General features: G+C 50.2%; 1 protein-coding gene across 3 annotated transcripts; it reads right to left on the reverse strand.

Moving 5' to 3' along the window:
• Positions 1 to 4,349: 4,349 nt before the first annotated feature.
• Positions 4,350 to 17,499, reverse strand: LOC308359562 (zinc finger protein 41-like). 3 transcript variants are annotated; one of them, XM_080830679.1, is made up of 6 exons: positions 14,467 to 14,840; positions 13,390 to 13,432; positions 7,632 to 7,758; positions 7,253 to 7,348; positions 5,194 to 5,679; positions 4,350 to 5,043 (listed from the first exon to the last, which is right to left on the reverse strand). In XM_080830679.1, the coding sequence occupies exons 1-6, from the start codon at positions 14,616 to 14,618 to the stop codon at positions 4,604 to 4,606; spliced, it is 1,344 nt and encodes a 447-aa protein (XP_080686805.1). In that variant the 5' UTR covers positions 14,619 to 14,840; the 3' UTR covers positions 4,350 to 4,603. The 3 variants fall into 3 exon arrangements, with proteins under 3 accessions (XP_080686805.1, XP_080686806.1, XP_080686804.1); XM_080830680.1 differs by lacking the exon at positions 14,467 to 14,840 and adding an exon at positions 17,413 to 17,499 and having other exon boundaries at positions 4,350 to 5,679; XM_080830678.1 differs by having other exon boundaries at positions 4,350 to 5,679.
• Positions 17,500 to 18,924: the final 1,425 nt, after the last annotated feature.

Raw genomic sequence — 18,924 nt, forward strand, 5'->3', positions numbered from 1 at the left:
ATTGCCGTGACTTTGCTCGTGCTGCTTTATACCCCTAGTACACTTTCTTCCTCTCCTTCCACCTATGAACATGCCTTCCTCCTCTCAAGGACAGCAGCTGCGATGCCAAAATAGAATGTCAGCATGTGCTTCACCTCCCGCTCACCTACCCACGCCCCCCACGCAGCTACACGGTGAGCTCCCTAAAGCCAGACCTCAGACCCTGTCCTTCTAGTTCCCGATCCGTGAACTTGGTGGTTCTTAATAAATATGTGATGGGAGGATCAAACCATGGACGAGCTCCTGGGGTTCTCTGGGGGTCTCACATACGGACTACAGGCCCAGGGGCAATGCTCTGGAGTCCTACCAAGGGCAAGAATCTGTCCAATGGAGTCCTCCTCTGGGGTCTGTTGTCAGAGTGTCAGAACTGGCTGAAAACCTCAGCTGGCCAATTCTGGGGCCCAACTTACCAATCGATGCAAGGAGCCTCGGGAGCAGCGGGCTTGTAACTTGGTGTCCTAACTGCATCCAGAAAACTCGGCAGACCTGATTGTACCAGGGCCAGAGGTCCAGATCGTGCGGGAGGGAACTCTTCCGAGAAACACTCTCCCTCCCCTAGAGTCCCATTCAGACACTGGAAGTCTGGGAGGCTGGGGAAATGGCCCACCTATAGGGGCTGCCTCGGAGCTCGGGAAGAAGGGAATATATGAGGCCACACAGGGCTTCCAACTGCTTCAGATGGGCTCGTGATGGTGTCTCTGTCTGGCTGGCTATCCGCCCACCCACGCCACCTGCTTTCTCACCTTCCGTGTCTCCCTCAGGCTGGTGCTAGGAGGAGAACGGGATGTTCCAATGCACACAGGAGTTCTGGCTCCAGGCACCAGAGGCAACCCCCACCCCTGCCCCCTGAAACCACCAGGTAGGAGAAGATCTTGTATCCTGAAGGGCCGGTGCGCAGCCGTCTGTGGTTGTGCATGGGTCTGGTTTGGCTTGGCTCCGGGGCTGGGCTTAGAGGAGGGGCGCCCCACTGAGTGTGCACCACCGAGCAGCCGGGAGCTGTCCGAACCCCTTCTGCTGCACAAGGTCCTTTAGAATATGGCGAGTCTCGAGACGCATCAAGTTTCGAGTTATGGGTTCTTTTTTCCTTTATTTATTGATGTTGGCGATATCAGTGATACGTAATGACAGTAATCTCAGTTGTGCAGCACAATTTGATAGATGCGTATAGCGTAACATGATCACAAGCGCAGTTAACATCATCTCACATTCCCTGCATTTTCCCCCTTGCAATGAGAACGTTGAAGATTTACTCTCTTAGCAGCTTTCAGACATGCAACACTTTCCAGTTTCGGATTCTCCACCATCCCTCACCGATCTGACCTTACAGACTCTTACTGGAAAGGTCTGCAGTGGCTGTCCCCCCATGGCCCCTTCCCTCTCCGGGGTGTCCCCGTCAGCCTCCCCAGGATATGAGGAACTTGCAGCAACGTGACAGTGAGAGGTCCCGGGAGGACCCCCAGGCCTGGCGTGTCGGCGCCCTGCAAGCTGCCCAGCCCAGGGCCACATCTGTGGGTTTTGACTTTAGCGAGGAGCTTGCTAACTTGCTTGGGCCTTGCAGGGGGCGCTTAGGGGGCGCTTGGACCATTGGCATCAGGCCACTAGATCCCTTGCCACCATGTGCTCGGGGTGGGATCCACAATAACCCACAGGGTCGAGGGCCGAGGTGTACAGCAACAGAGGGCACACAGGCCCCTGAGCGCAAGGGCCCCTATGGCACCAGGCAAGACTAGGTGTCCCGGGGCCACCTGGGAGCACAGCTGGTGGGGAAGGGGAGTCTCTCTGTCCTCTAAAGCCACACGGAGCCCCTCTCTCGTAGCCCACACTCCTGTCCTGGCCATTACCCCAGGCAACAGGTCCTCAGAGCCTCGGTCAGGCAGGTGCTCCCAGTGGGGAAGCTCGCTCACTCGAAGCCCAGCACCCGCTGGGGGAACTTGTTGGGGCATCAACAGGTGGAAGACAGACCCACAGCATCTCAAACCCGCCCCCGCCTCAGGCCTCCCAGGTCCAGGAGGACTCCGGTTGCTTCTTTCCCAGCTTGCCCTTTGGGATGGGAAGGACTCTGCATGATCAGCAGCCTCGGGGCAAAGCAGTGCCCGGCTGAGGCCAGCAAGCTCGGGACCCCAGACAGACCGGCCCACCCGGCAGAGCCAGTTAGCCAGCCACGAGCAGGAAAAGTCATTCCCCGAGGACCCTCCCAGCCTGTTCCTGGGGCCAGTTGTTAGGACTTTGTTGAACTGACACTTGTTAAGAGAAGCACTGGTGGTCGGTGGGTTCAACGGCAGGCCACAGGGGAACGGGAAACAGAGACATTTATTATTCACGGGGCCCTGGGGGCGGGGCAAGAAGTACACAGCAGGCCTGGAGGGGCCACACGGGGACATCAAGGCAGAAAGCAGAAAGAGACTGGACCCGGGGCACGCAACTTTATTAGGGCCCATAGGCTGGGACCACACTGGTCCATTCAAAGCAGAGAGGCTGGGTTTAGGTAAGAGCCACGGGGGTCTTGGCTAAGGGGCGCATAAGGCAGACAAGCGCTGGCGAGCAGGGGAGTCTGCAGCTCGCAAGGATGTGGGAGGCAGGCATGCGGGGACCTCACATTTGCTGGTGGCTTTGCGGCTGCGATCCGGGGGCCAGCATCAGTGTCGGGTCCCCGCAGACCGCTTGGCCAGATGTTTCGGGTCCGGAGCTGTGATACCGCGGAGCAGTTTAGCCGGCTGTCGACAGGTACAGGTAGGTGTCTAAGATGCGAATTTACTGTTCACCCGCCTGGGCACAGGCTGCCTGAGCCTGTGAGCTCACATCTTGTCAAATCCGAGCCATGTTTTCTCATCTTCCTGTAGTCTGCCTCTTAGGAACTCCTTCTTGCTTGTAGCGTTTTAATCTAGATGCTTCTCTGTAGATGGGCTCCTAGGAATCTGCTTTGCTCGACTCTGTTCCCTTTCTCTGGAGCTGAGTATTGCCTCCCGCTGGGCTTTCCACTCAACATTTTGGTGTTCACGTTGCAAAGCCCGTATTTCTCATTTCTAGACACTCTGTGAGCTCCCCTGTCCAGAGACCAGCTCTCTGGCTTTGTGCCTTGCTTTCACGTGGTTTTAAGTCTTTGCTTTCGGTCATTTGTGAAGGTAGTTATTTTTCTAGAATTTTGTGTTTCTATGACCCTAAAATACTGGACCTTATTTTAAGTGTCTGTTAACCATCTCGCTGTAGCTTGGTTCTTCGTGTTTTGTAGCTGGGGATTATGAAGTCATGTGGGGTTTTGTATGTCAAAACGCTGACAGATGTGGGTTGAGGGTGTTTCCCTCCAAAATGTATGTTGTTTGCTTCTGTCATGTTTCAAAACGGGGCAAATTTCTCTATTGACTGGTTAGTTTTAAGGCTGGGACAGTAATAAGAGGAATTCCAAATTCTGACTCACGCAGGATGCTGGTCAGAGCTCCTGAATCATCGGGGTAAACCTTTCCCCATCAGAGCCCAAAGAAGAGGCAGACAAGGTTCTGGAGCAAGGGGGAGTTTTCGCTAGCCCACCCCCTTCCCCTGCGTGTACAAACTTCTGAAATTTCTGACTCTGTAAGTTACTTCAGGACCCACTCTTCACCTCGTGTGCCCCAGGGCCTTGTATCCTCCTTGGGTCTTGAACACCCGAGCTTTGGGGTAAACGAAGTTAAACCCTCGGGACAGCTCCAGCTTCCGCCCCCCAACGGCAGCTTTGGCTCTCGGCTCCGCTTGCCTTGCAGACACCTGGACACTCCGCTGGTCTTCTTGCCAGCCCAGCTATGCATTTCAAAGAACCTTATCTGTTACCCGCCATCATTTCTGGTCACTTATGGTGGAATGGCTTTCGCCTCAGGTGGCCCACCGTTTTGCCAGGAAAGGGAGTTCTAACCTTACACGATACGAAACCTGATTATGAACCAGTCGGCGGAGAGATCGTCAGGAGAGGTCAGCAAATGGCTGGTGTTCAGATCCAGCGAGCAAACAAAAAATGGGATGGGATGTTGGTCTGGGGTCTGGAGTCCTGGTCTAAGAAGCTCCTGCTGCTCTGGGTACGGAGTGCGTCACAGAGACAAAGGGGCATGATTTCGTGGGGGACGTCCTGGTACAGGTCATTCCATACACTCCGGTGTGTCTGCCTGACAAGCTCACCCTTACAGTCAATTACCGACGTGGCTTAAAAATAAATCGGATTCTTTCTAGGCTGCGTCCTCAGGAACGAGACCCCCCCACCACGTGCCCCCTGGGATTGCTCTGATGTTTATTAGACCTGTTGTCTTAATGATTTAATTTAGTCACAGATTTCAAAGCCCTATAGCCACAGTTAACGCAGATAGACTTTATAATGAGGTATATACCCTGTAAAAATATATCACTCTAGAGCATCATTCATTGGTTTAAAGAGACAGGCCCTTCCTGATTCTCCCGACTGGTCCAGTCTCCCCTGGGTTCGCATCTCCGCACACCCGCAGCACTGGACTTCCTGCTGAAGGGTTTCCCACACTCACAACCTCCAGAGGTGCGACCGCCACCGACACGCCGGGACTCGGGAGCTGAAGCCCCCACTCTCCCCTCACCCGTACAGCTTCTCCCGGGTGTGGATTCTGTGGTGGCGGATGAGGTTGGCCTTCTGGGAGAAGGTCTTCCCACACTCGGAGCACTCGTAGGGCTTCTTGCCCATGTGAGTTCGCTTGTGTATGATGAGGCAGGAGTTCTGCGAGAAGGCTTTCCCACACTCGCTGCACTTGTAGGGCTTCTCGCCCGTGTGAGTCCTCTGGTGCAGGATGAGGTGGGACTTCTGGAAGAAGGCTTTCCCACACTCGCCGCAGCCGTAGGGCTTCTCCCCGGTGTGGGTCCGGAAGTGGATGATGAGGCACGACTTGCGCGAGAACGACTTCCCGCACTCTTTGCAGCCGTAGGGCTTCTCCCCGGTGTGGGACCGGTGGTGCTCGATGAGGCGGGACTTGTGGGAGAAGGTCTTCTCGCACTCGGAGCACTTGTACGGTTTCCCTCCTGCAAGAGCCGCGGCGGGCAATGACAGGCTCGTCTTCTGTGATGGCATCGTCCTGCCACTGCCATCCCCCCCGGGTTTCTCTCTGGGGTGACCTCCCCGGCTAACCCTGCAGCCTAGCCCCTGGGCCCCATGGGCAGGGGGCTGCTCACCCCCATGCACATCCAGGTGTGTCCTGAGTTCTGATTCGTAGGAGAAGCCTTTCCCACAACGCGGGCACCTGTGGGCTCTCTCGGCACCGCCAGCTCCCCAGTGGGCACTCTGGGTCTGGTCCCTGCGGAGGGCTTTCCGACACTGGTCACACTCACGTGGCCGCCCTCCAGAAGGGGGTGTTTCGAGCTTGGAGTAGAGAAACAGGTTCCCCTGTCCATCACACTCAAATCGTCTTCTTGCAAGGTAGGCGTTGGGGCTCACGTCTACATTGCACGGTAGCCTCCTTCCACACGAGTCACATGTATGGACCTGCTGTTTTGAAGGAGCAAGGTTAGTGTCCCGACAGACTGTCTTTTCAATCGGGTTACACTCGTGGCGCCCTTTCTTTATCGCTTCTTGCTTGTCTAGGAATGCAACGTGCCTCAGAAGCTGGTCTTGGTGTTCCTGTGGTCTTCCTACTGGGTGGCCAACTTGCAAAATTTCTTCTAGGGGAAAAAAATAATGACACAAACTCATTAATCTTTCCAGGGTCACGTCACAGAACTAAATGATTTCACAAACACTTGGGAGGAAGATTAACTTTGTGGTTTCACACCTCATTGCCGAGATTCAATCATCACAATCATAAACCTACTACAAACACATCCTAGTCTCTTGGCTTTTTTTTTTTCTTTTTAAGATTTACTTATCTTAAAGTGAGCCTGAGTGGGAGGGCCCGAGGGAGAGGGAGAGAGAGTCCCAAGCAGACTCTGTGCCAAGCACAGGGCCCCACACGGGGCTCGATCTCACAACCCAAGCTGAAATCAAGAGTCAGATGCCTGACCGATGAGCCACCCAGGCGCCGTATCCCTTGGCTTTTGAAAGGAAAAAGTGGGATACTGGAAAGAGGGATTTACTGTGGACAGTAAATATATGCAGCTTTGCTATTAATGAGTTTGACACAGTCAACTGGGAAGAAGGTGAGGACACGCAAGTAAAAGGGAATGAGAGAAAGGGGGCATGTTGGCATCCCCGTCCCTGTGGCAACCAGGCGGAGGTGCTTAAATGTGGGATTCTGCATCCCGCGCTTGTATCCTCATTTGCTTTTAGCTTCGTTTACATTTTAAACCACAAACTGTACCCGCTGGTTCACCTCTCACACCCAGACCCAGAGCAGCCAAGGAGCTCCTTGGTTTGTTTAGAAATGTTGCAGTTCCTCGAGTCCCACCGCCGAACTCCTAACGGACAAAATCAATGCCTACTGATCTTCCGCCCTGCCTACATCAGGGTGTTCCGAGTTGAGACCCAGCCAGGGGGTGTTTTTAAAGCTCCCCAGGTGATTCTGGTGTGCATCCCTGATTCATAACAACGTCCCTGAAACAAATGCTTGATAAAAGACCCTGGAAGGATAAAAGGTCCTAGAAGGAAGAGGGAAGGAAGAGTCAGTGACCACCATGTGTGTCCCACAAAATAAGGGCAAATAAGATAAACACTCTTCTCCCCTTGGGATTATACTGGGACAGGGAGAAAGGAGTTTCATTTATGACCCATTAAGCAAAATGGAGCCATGTTACCTAGTTTTGAAAGAAGAGTCATTTCAAGTCACATAAAAGGGAGAAATTAAGTTTCTGAGGCATTTTGCAGTAAAAGAAAAGACAACGAAATAAAAATGAGTGGCGAAAAATAAGTCATTTTAAAATAGGGGCAATCTACAGATCCCTGAAAACATGAGGAAATCTGTTCCACAACCACGGGAGAAAGGGTCAGACTGAAGATTCTAGAGAAGAACTGAGCAAGCAAGGTCTCAGATGGGGACAGTAGGGTCAAAATAAAAGAATAAAAATAGAATAGGTCTTTCTCGAAAACCCAGGGAAAGGAGTGTGATCCTGTATCGTCATGGGGTGTGTGCAGGTAGCGGAAGTCATTTGGGGCAACTCAAGGTCTCGGGCCAAGACTTCCACAACTGCTTGCAAAGATCTAAGGCTTTTTAAGAAGCCTGAAACCCACCTGAAGTTCGGCTCTGTGACCAACCAGATGTCCACTCGCCCTACCCCGCCTTGCAAGCTGATCCTTTCTCACCTGGAAAGCTCCATCTGAGGATTTCTTCCTCCTCCATCCATGGTTCCTGCCCTTGCTCCAACCTGGAGATCACAGCTGGTTTGGTGACTTGATACCCTGTTGAGGAGAAATAATCCTGGTTATGAGGATCCATGCCAAGCCACGTGGGCCATCTAAGGAGGCAGAAGGTTCAGGGGGCTCAACAAACACTTCCATCTCGGCTGAAGAATGGGTTTCTCACTTGGGAGGTAAATTCACAAATAACGCGGGCGAGATGAGAGCCAGAGCCTTGTTGAACTGAAACCCAAGGCCAAACATGCTTAGTCCTTGAGAAGTTTTGCGTAAGCGAGAAAAGAAAGGAGCTCGGATAGAATTGGGAAACACGGGAAGCTCGCCTCACCCACTGAGACCAGGTGGCTATAGTTCTCCAGCATCACATCCCGGTACAGCGTCCTCTGTGTGGGGTCCAACTGCTGCCATTCCTTCCGGGTGAAGCCCACGGCCACGTCTCTGAATGACAATGACCCCTGGAACAACACGTTCCTGATTAATCTGGAAAGCTCGGCACAGAGCACCACGGCAAAGGTGTAGCGGTGATGGGTGTTAACACCTTTGATGTCAGGTTTCCCCATGTTAAGTGATTTGGGAACTTAACATGCCCCTAACTCTGTACTACATTTTGTGGAAGAGAAGAAAAAGCTCATTAGAAAACATCTCACTTCTGGATCTCTATTCATGCATTCATTCATTCAGTGCGTGAGCATCTGTAGAGGATTTGGTAGGTGAATGGCATTCTGCTTGGTGCTTGGGGTGGAAAGCTGAACGCAGCATTATTCTTGCTCTGACGGCTTCTGGAGTCTGGTGAAGTGAGATAAACGTAAGACTTCCATATGGCTATGATGGAAGTATATTAAGGACAGAACAAAGACAGCAGTCAAATGTCTGATGTCAAGTTAAGCTTCACTGGAGGGTGCCTTTGTGCAGAACCATGAAAGATCAACAGCACGTCCTGATGTGCTACCCCTGAAGGGTATTTCCTAACAAGAGGCATGGCACGAGCAAAAGCAAGGCATCACAAAAAAATCTGGTAGGAATTGCAAATATTTGGGAATGTCAATGTCGAATCTGTGTGTGTGTGTGTGTGTGTCTGTGTGTGTGAGAGAGAGAGAGAGCGCGTGCGCACACACATCACAAGACAAAGGGTTTTTCTCCTACAAGACAATGGGGACTCCCATCACGGTATTTAAGGAGCGGAGCTACAAGAGATGATGGGATGTAGAAAAAGGTAGGGAATCACTGGGAGAGAATGAGTAAATAAAATTAGGGCACAATTACAATCAATGACATGAGATATTGTCAAAATTAAGGTGGCAACAAGAGGAAAAGGGCAAAAGGATTCCCCACATGCAGAAGAGGGCTTGGGTTGTCTTTTCTCTTCTCCTTCATCTTCTCTCTCTGGATGAATTAAGGACCAAAACAATAAATTATTTTATACTGAATGTGGTAACACGGCAACCACATGTAAATCATGTTTAACACAAATATGGAAGTTAAAAGGCAAAAACGTAAGAATAACTATAATCAGATTGACTAATGGAAACACAATATAAAAGGAAGTAAAATCTGACATAAGTCACAAAGCACGAATGTGTGAGGAAGTAAAGTGTAGAGTTGCCATACGTGATTGAAGTTAAGTTGTTATGAGGCTAAAAGAGACGGCTAAAAGTCTAAAATATTCAGTGCAAGCCTCATGGAAACCACACCAAAAAAACCTATAATAGATACACAAAAACAAAGAAGAAAGAATCAAAACATGTCACTCTAAGAAATTCTCAAACCACAATAAAGACAAGAGAGGAAGAGGGGACCAAAGAAACTACAGAACAGAAGACAATGAACAAAGTGGCAGTAGTAAATCCTTACCTACCAGTAATCACTTTAAATGTAAATAAACTCAACTCCCCAAATTAAAACACATAGAGTGGCTGAATGGGTTAAAAAAACAAGACCCAAGTATATGCCGTCTGCAAGAGACCACTATAGACTTCAGGACACATATTGGGTAAGAGTGAAGGGATGAAGAAAGATGTCCCATGCCACGCAGTAGTAACCAAAAGAGAGCTGGTCTGGTTATACTTGTATCAGACAAGATAGCCTTTAAGTCAAATACTGTCACAAGAAACAAAGAAAGTCCTTTTATGATTATAAAAGGGTCCATGCCACAGGAAGCTATAACAATTTTAAATACATATGCACCCAACATCAAAGGACCTAAATATATAAAGCAAACATTGACAAATCACAAGAGAGAAACAGAAAGCATCACAATACTAGTAAGGGGCTTAACTAGTCCACTCTCAATAATGGGTAGGTCGTCTAGACAGAACATCAACAAGAAAACAGCAGACATGAACAACACTATAGACCAAGTAGCTCTAAGAGATATCTACAGAACATTCTACTCAGCAGCAACAGACTACTCATTCTTGTCAAGAGCACACAGAATTTTCTCCAGGATGGATCACTGGCTAGATCACAAAACAAGTCTTAAAAAAGTTAAGAAGACCAAAATTGTTCCAAGTATCTTTTCTTTCTTTTTTTTTTAAGATTTTATTTATTTATTTGACAGACGGAGATCACAAATAGGCAGAGAAGCAGGCAGAGAGAGAGGAGGAAGCAGGCTCCCCGCTGAGCAGAGAGCCCGATGCGGGGCTCGATCCCAGGACCCTGGGATCATGACCTGAGCCGAAGGCAGAGGCTTTAACCCACTGAGCCACCCAAGCGCCCCCCAAGTATCTTTTCTAATCACAATGAAATGAAATAGAAATCAGTAATAGAAAAAATTCAAAATTATTGGAAATTAAACAACACATTCTTAAACACCATTGGGTCACACAAAAAATCAAAGAGGAAATTATAAAATATCTTAAGACTGATGAAAACACAACAGACCAAAACTTAAGGGATGCAGCAAAAGCAGTAGTAAGAGGGAATTTTGCAGAAATGAACACCTACCTTAAAAAAGAGAAAAAAAATCTCAAATAAACAATCTAAATTTGCACCTCTAGAAAAAGAAGAACTAAGCCCTCAATTGGCAGAAGGAAATAATAAAGATTAGAAAAGAAATAAATGAAATAGGGAAGAGAAAATAAAAGAAACAAAATAAAACTAAGAGTTGGTTTTTTGAAATGATAAGTTGACAAACCCTTAGGCTAGACTAAGAAAAAAAAAAGAGAAGACTGGAATAAATAAAATCAGAAATGAAAGAGGAGACATTACAGTTGATGCCAGAGAAATAAAAAGATCCTGAAAAACTATGATACACAATTCTATGCCTACAAACAGGACAACCTAGAAAAAAAATTAACACAATTCTAAAAAAAAAAAAAAAATCAAGAAGATACAGAAAGCCTGGCCATACCAGAAACACATAAAAAGAATGAAGAAGTAACCAAAACACTCCTAACAAAGAAAAGCCCAGGACTTCATGAGTGAATTCTGCCAAAAATTTAAAATATAATTAATACCAATCCTTCTTAAATTCTTAAAAAAAAATTCTTAAATTAAATTAAATTTAAAATTCTTAAATTCTTAAAAAAAAAAACAACAGAAAAAGAGGGAATACTTCCAAATTCCTTCTACAAGGCCAGCATTACTCTGATATCAAAACTAAAGACCTCACACAAAAAGAAAACTACAGGCCAATAACCCTGATAAATATAGATGTAAAAACCCTCACCAAAATATCAGCGCATCAAATTCAACAGCCCAGTAAAAGGATCAGACACCATGACCAAGTAGGATTTAATCCCTGGGATGCAAGGATGGTTCAACCCATGAAAATCCAATCGAGACACCACATTCACAGAACAGAGAATAAAGATCAAAAAATCCGCTCAACAGCTGCAAAAAAAGCATTTCGCAAACTTCAACATCCTTCATGATTAAAAGCTCTCAGCAAACTAAGAATAGGAAGGACTCACCTCAACACAATAAAGGCCATTTATGAAAATCCCCCAGCTAATATCACATTCAGTGGTGAAAGCTTTCCATCTAAGACCTGGAACAAGGCAAAGAGGCCCGTTCTCACCTCTCCTGTTCAACCCAGTATTAGAAGTCTGGCCAGAGCAATCGGACAAGAAAAAGAAATAAAAGGCATCCAAATCAGGAAGGAAGAAGTGAATGTTTCTGTGCTCGAAGAGGATGTGATCTTATGGAATGTGGGTCTCAAGGAGATACCTGCATTCTCATGACTCCTGCAGCATCGTTCACAGTAGCTTAGAGATGGAAACCGCCTAAGTGTCCATCAGCGGATGAATGAACCATAGGGTGTACACATACTACGGAATATTGGCCATGAGAGAGAAGGACATCCCTTCATTTTGGACAACACGGATGAACCTGGAGGACATTATGCGGAACGAAATAGGCCAGACACAGGAGGACAGACACTGCACGATCCTACTTTAATGAGGGCTCTAGAATGGTCAAATTCCTAGAACTAGAGAGTAGCATGGAGGGTACCAGGGGCTGGGAGGGGCAGGGAAACGGGGAGGTGCTGGTTAAGGGTTCAGTGTTTGTTACGAAAGATGAATAAGATCTGAAGATCTACTCTATGGCCAAGGCTCTGTAGTTAACCATCCTGCATTGTATCCTCGTCCACGAGGCCTCAGTTCCCTCTTGGGCTAGCAGGCTCCCTTTGTGCCCACGCCGAGCAGGTGGTGCTCCTGGGGGCACCCCACCGCTGACCCAGCCTCTCGGCCCTAGACATGGGCTAAGCTGGGCCAGTCTGAGTCTCTCCCAAAGACCACGCAAACTGGCTCTGTGAGGGGACTCGGTCCCTATTTCTGGCAGAACTCCCGGGGGTGGGGGGTGGGCCATGCCTACTTCCGGCCTCACGGATGATGCTGGTGTATGAGAAGGAAGTCACAGACGCAGAGGCAAGAAAGACTCCAGGCGACACCTGCGTTCCTTGATGGGACGGTCTCTGAGTCCCAGCTGCACACCTGCTCTGCCCATGGTCTAGGTATTACCTAGTTCTAGACTAGTTCTAGCTGGGTTTCGGGCCCTTGAAACGTGCATTCTGGCCAGCACACTTCCTGTTCACAAGTTCCTGCACCCGAGGTAAAGAGAGGGACCTGTCATGACTAATTTGAGAACACAGACAGGCTGGGAGCAGACACGGTCACTGACATCTGAAGATCACAGTGACCCCGTAAGAAAGGGGGGCCAAGGGCAGATGCATGAGGTCTAAGTCATGAAAAGAGGAACCTCGGACCCCCGGAGAAAAGGCCAGGAGTGCTCTGACCATCTTCCCTCCACGCTCCTGCCAAAGACTGAAACTGAGCTGTTCACTCTCCATCTGTGTCAAAACTTACTATGAGAAAGAATTGGCAGAACACAGGCCTCGTTCCTGCCTCTGCGCAATGCGGTGTCTCCCCGGGGTCAGTCTGACAGCACAAGGCCGTTTACGTAGAAGTGCGAATTTTGATTCCTTAAGCAACTGCCATCACGGATTTCCACACTGATGTAAGACCCACTGTTTCGTTGGGGAAAAAGTCGCCGAAGATTTGCCGGTGCGTCTGCCGCAGTGTTGTCATTACTGAGGACCCAGCCTGCTCATGCCAAGGCCCGTCATGTGAACTCCTCAGTACCGAAAACAGCTTTATTTCCTCTAAGAAGTTGACATGCCAGTCCCAAGCAGACAACACAAGTCATACGTTGGATGGAATCTGTCTTTTCCAAGTGCCAGCAACGTCAACACAAGTTTATAGGGCAGCTCCTAACTCTATCCGCCCGGCCTTTCCCAGGGCCACCTCCTTCCACACATTTCCCATCTTCAGTGACCCTGGGTCCTGTTTGCATTGTTTTTACTGGATGCATTCTTAGAAGCATCCCCGAACCCACCCAGTAAAGCAGAGTAGAGTATAAAGAAATGCCACGGGGCACCTGGGGGTTGGCACGGTCAGTTAAGCCTCTGACTCCTGATTCCAGCTCAGGTCGTGATCTCAGGGTCGTGGGATCGAGCCCCATGTCAGGCTCCCCACTCAGCAGGGAGTCTGCTTCTCCCTCTCCCTCTGCCCTTCCTCCTGCTCGTGCTCTCACTCTATCAAATAAATAAATCTAAAACAAATAAATAAAAGACATGCCCTGCTCACCTGGTACATGGTCCTTCCCTGATGGGCCGGGAAAAGCAGACACCTGTGGAAGCAGAGACGGGGTGGGGAGAGGAGAGCACGTGAGAGGCCAAGCTCGCTGCAGGCACAGGGGGAGGACAGGCTTCCCCCCCAAGGACCCCGCCACCACACAACGCCCTCGCCTTGGCGTGTGATGGGGGACCCCACCTTGTGAGGGTCCACTCTCGACTTTTCTACTCGATCCACAAATGTATCTGTGTTTCAGCCATCAGTGTGCCATTTACTAGCCCCTTTCCCCTCGTTCCCCAGAAATTAATTCATAAAAAGTTATTCTGAAGAAACAGTCACGAGTTTAGGCAAAGAGTTAGGTGCCAAGATATTTAGTATATTTTGTTAAAACTCCGAAATAAAAGAGAAAATAACAACCAACGGAGGATGAGTAAACACACCACCTCCCAAGGGAAATGAACCCACTATGTAACTTACGAAAATAAAATCATGGAAAACTATTTAAGCGACAGCATACTCATCACTGAAAAAAAAAAAAAGGTGGCCGGAAACTACTGGCTCCCACACACACAGACACATGCGCACACACATGCTCACGCAGAACAATCTCTGAAACGATGTAAGACAAAACAGCTAGTGGTTAGCTCTGGGCCGTTGGGTCACGACCACTTTATAAAATACTTTCTTTGTCCTTAGATGAATTTCCTAACTTTTTCTATGACTAACAGGCGCTTCGTATAGAAACGTTATTTTTAAAACATTTGTCGTCTACTAAGCGTCTAACCCAAAGCTCGTCACCAGGCCTGCCCCTGGCAGGCATTGAGGACCACTCCCAGGAAAATATAAAAACGGGTTCCTGAAGGCAGAGTCCATTTAACGGAATTCAGCTAGGGCAGGTCGGGGGGGGGGGGGTGGGGGGGGGCGAGGAGCCGCGGCCCTGCGGCCCCTCCCCGGACCTGTGGGGCTCCGTGCGCTCCTCCTCCTCCCGCACCGGTGGTCTGTCCGCTGTCACTGCTCACCACAACCGCCCTGGCTCATCTGCGCTGACTTCTGCCCGGGAAGCAGTCCCGGTCTGGCTCTGCCACTTACCAAATATGGGACAAGATCTGATGGCTTCTCCTGAGCCCTCCTCCTCCTTTCCTCATTTTGCAGGAAACAGGAACATGAAGGTTCAGGAGCAAATTTACTGTGGCTGGAAGCGTCAACCGGACCCCACACCTATCTCTCTCCTGAACACACATGAGGTTGATCTTACGTATGTTCCTACTCGGGACAGAGACACACGGGAGTTGGGTCCGAGAAGTCTGCAGAGACACTAAAACTCTAGAGTTATAGAAACTCCATAAAGAATTCTGAGGGTGTTTTGGTTTTAATTGGAGAGGACCTCCATTTTTAAAAATAAGACATTAGTCAGTCAAGTTTGATACAATTCAAGCATGCCATGCTACGAATCAATTTAAACTATCATACAAGAAATTATCAGACATGGAAATCGCTTCTGGCTAGACCAGTAAGTGGGGGAACGAAAAAAAAAGGAGGATACGTAATCCATAAGCACGCGATTCATAGATGGGTATCAGGTAGATGGATGGGATTTTCCCAGGTCCCTGGAGTTTTAGCTAAATTCCAGAACACCCCAAATTCTCCAGAGGAGCTGCTAGACACAACCTGACAGACACCTCCCTTTGGAGAAGGAATGGCAGAAGGAGAGGTGTCTACTGAAGGTGTACGCGGGGTTTTGCTTCCTTCCCATGCCAAGGGGAGTGGTTACAAGAGAACCAGAGGGAGGCTGCAAAAAGTAGCGGGGTAAACTCGCCCCCCATGGGCTGGATGTGTGCCCAGCTGCAGAACTCTGGGGCACATGGTGGTTCAGCAGATGAGGGCACGAGCTCTCCGAGGACAGCTTTGTGCACGCAGGAGCCCAGCAACGAGAGTGAGCCTTGCAACCAAGGAACTCAGAAGTTAGAGGACAGCAAGGGCCACCACGGTGACCAGGTGAGGAGAGGGGGAAGGACCGGGAGCCCCCTGCACAGCCTGCATGTGTTGGAACCAGGATGCGAGAGTTCCTGGTGGCACCTGGAGGGTGGGAAGGTAGGTGGGCGTGAACTCTACAGCAAGGACACAGAGAAGAAGGACCACTGAGCCAGGAGCTGGGGCTGGGCACCGAGGTCTGCCAGACAGCCCGGGCCGGTATCACATGCTCTGCAACCCCAAAAGGCCATCAGGTGGCCTCCGGCATGACAGAGGGCAGCCAGCTAGGCAAGTGAAGCTACCAAAAGAACCAAGCAAGGAGACATCTGTGCTACTTTCCCCTCCTCCTACCCCGCCCCTGGTGGAGAAAGAAGCAGTGCGATGAGGAGAAGGAAGGGTTAAGGAAGAGCAGAGACAGAAGCGATCACAGGCCTTCCATCTGGGAATGAAGACCTGCAGCCCCGCAGCGGGGAGCAGGAGAAGCTCAGAACTGGACGGGAGAGTGAGCTGTGCACTAGACCACCAGCAGCCAGCCAAAGAGAGACTGATTGGTCTTCATCACAACTTCAAGTGACTGAACCACTCTGGGTTACTAGAGAGCTCCTCCTGGCAGAGACGTGTTCTGAGTTGAATTCTGTCCCCCAAGAAGATATGCTGGGGATCCTAGCCCTCGGTGTCTCCGAATGTGACCTAATTTAGAGAGAGAGTCTTTGCAGATGATGATGGAGCGTGTCCCAACCCAGTGGGACTGGCATGCTTGTGAAAAGGGGGAACTGGGCACAGGGAGAACATGAGGGAAGATGGAAGGAAGGAATGCCAAGGACTGCTGGCAAGCCCCCAGAAGCAGGGGAGAGGCCCGGAGCAGGTGCTCCAGCACAGCCTCAGAAGGAACCAGCCCCACCCCAACCTGAGCTGAGACAGATCCCACCCTGAGCTTCAAGCCAGCCCCAGTCTGTAGTACTTTGTCCTGGCGCCCCCGGGGAGATGAGGACAGGAAGGCAGACCCAACAGCGTGGGTCCAACACCCTGGTCAGACGGGACACTCTACTCTCTTTCCTGTTTGTGTACATCCAATTTCAGCCTGTGGAGTGGGTTTTTGTAAAAACATATAAAGAAAAAAATTCTGCACAAAACACACACAATGTTAACAACAGTGACCTTCGCATGGTAGGCTCCGTTTCGAAACCGTGGCATTTAACTAATTTTTTTTTTAAGACAATCGACATATGCTCACTGTTCAATATTTCAATATTTCATAAAAATATATCATCTTACTGGGTTTTCTCTCCATGACCGCCTATCAGAGTCCTTCCCCTGGAGGAGAGGAAATCCGTGGGAGGGTCTGAAGGGGTGAAAGGTGGGAAGGGGCGGGTTTTAGCGATGACCCGAGGCGCACGGGAGGAAGCCGCCGCCTGGCGGACGGGAGCCCTGGGCGCTAGAGCTGGCTCGGCCTCTAGAGAGCTGGGCGGCTCTGAACACCGCTCTCACGCGCATTTTCTTTCGTCTTTAACATGAGAAGGAAAAATGAAATACTCTTAGGTTAAGAAAACAACTTCTATGCCTTGACTATACGAGGAGGGTCTACGTCTCACAAGTGGAGTGCAGGGCAGTGGGGACCGGGGTGGGGAGGTGGGCAGGACAGAGGGACAGTGAATGCACCTGAGTGTAGAGAAATGGGGCGGGGCGGGGGGGGGCATCCTCAGAGAGTCGCGGGGATCCCTTCCCTTGCTCCTGTCTCTCATACCCTAAAGCAGGGGATCCCTCTCCTCCTAGCAAACCTTCCCCTAAACCAAATCCTAGATGATCCCCTGATACGATGGCATCCCCCAAATTCACGGTCAGCAAGCGGGTCCTCGGCTGTTTTAGGGACGCTTTCCTTGGGGCTGCCCTGTACTGCATGGACCTCCAGCTTCAGCCCTAAGCTCTAAGGGGGAGCTCAGAGAGGGTGCCCTGCTTCCAAAGTAGATTGCTGCTCCCCAGGTCACCTTTACAAGAATTATCCTATTGGTGGGGTGCCCGGGGCTTGAGGACTGGCAAAGCTCTGCTCTCCTGCTGAGAACTTACCGTGGGGCGGAGGCTCAGCTCCTGCTTCCAGGCGGTCTGGAGGTAGAAAGGAGCTGGAATATGCAGACTGAGCCACCCGGTCCCAGCCGGATCCTTAGCCTTTGCCAAGACTTGCTAAGAACACCTGCAAATAGACAGACAGTATGGTGAGACTCATGGGAGAACATCGGCAGGACATCTGCCTCTGACCGGGGGTGGAGAAGTGGAAACACAAGGAGGACCCCAAGCCACCCCGTGTGAAGAGCCGAGAGAAACCTCGGCTGAGAGCAAGCCAGGAATCAGGGGCCCCGGGCCTCAAACCACCGGACGCTGACTTCTGCCGACCCCCGTGAGCCTGGAACAGACTGTGCCCTGAGCGCCCCGGGGAAGAGGCCCACCGTCCCACGCTTTGATTCTGGCCTTGGGAAACCTGAACGGAGTCGCAGACAGTTCCGTCCCTCTGGACTGGACAGAGCTGCGAGGTGACAGTGGGTGTTGCTTTAAATCACCGGGTGTGGGGTCATCTGGGACGCAGCCCTCTGCGGGGGGCTCAGGAGAAGGCTTAGGGCTGGGCAGAGAGACTCCCTGGGTAGCGAAGGTCTGGAGGAGCATAGTGGCTGCCATTGTGGGAAACACGGGGAAGCCCCATCATTCCAGAAACTTCTGAGGAACGAAACCTTAAACTGCGCCAAGGGAAGGGCAACAAAACCTGTTGCTCCCAGAGCACAAGTGAGACCTCCAGCTCCTGACAGCTCCCTTCCCCAGTGGGAAGGGAACAGGCATGTGTTCTAGGCTCCTACTCCAGGGGGAGGCGCAGCAGCCCTGACAAGGTCCCAGCCCCTCCACCCAAGGATGCAGGGCCCTCGACCACCAGCCCAAGCAGCATCGAGGAACAAGCCGAGCATCAGCACAGGGAGAAAGTCACGGCGGGAACAGTGAGCAGCCCACCTGAGGCATGGAGCGAGGCCACGGCCAGACCGTAACCAGAGCAACAGGAAATGCCAGCCCTGTCCCCTCCCAACCGGTCTTGCAGAGACCAACCTCCAGCCTCCAAGCCCCACGCACAGCAACAGGGGAGCAGAGATCTCCACACCCCCCCCCACCACAATGCCCGGCATTCATTTAAAAAAGCAAAAAAATTACAAAAAGCAAGAGAACCACCCACTGCAGAGACAAAGCAAGGGCCAGAGGCCAACTTGATCTTGGATCTGGGCACACGAACACACGGATGGGAGGCATACGTGGCCCAAATGCACGTGAAACACGCCGGGGAAACCAACAAATCCCCTATCATAGTGAAAAGATTCTAGCACGTGTTTTTAGAAATGAAGATTCTGGATACAAAAAATAAATAGCAAGCATATACAACATTTGATTAACAATTTAAAAGCTTGACCTATGGGATCGGACAAAAGAAAGCACTTGATAACAAGAGAACATAAATTCTTTTTAAGCACATTTGGGATAGTTATAAAAACTGACCTAAAAAAGCCAAGAATAAATTTCGACAAATATGTTAAAAATGAATATTGC

Source organism: Martes martes (assembly GCF_963455335.1).
Source record: "Martes martes genome assembly, chromosome: 18".
In the NCBI taxonomy this organism is placed as follows: Eukaryota; Metazoa; Chordata; class Mammalia; order Carnivora; family Mustelidae; genus Martes; species Martes martes.

What these genes read in the sequence shown, in the direction of transcription:
- LOC308359562 (XM_080830678.1), bottom strand. Translation starts at nt 14,618, where the DNA reads ATGTGTGTTCAGGAGAGAGATAGGTGTGGGGTCCGGTTGACGCTTCCA. An exon ending in CAGATCTTGTCCCATATTTG is followed by an intron (nt 13,433 to 14,466) that starts GTAAGTGGCAGA and finishes CTGCTTCCACAG; the next exon opens with GTGTCTGCTTTTCCCGGCCC. An exon ending in AGGGAAGGACCATGTACCAG is followed by an intron (nt 7,759 to 13,389) that starts GTGAGCAGGGCA and finishes GTGTTGTTCCAG; the next exon opens with GGGTCATTGTCATTCAGAGA.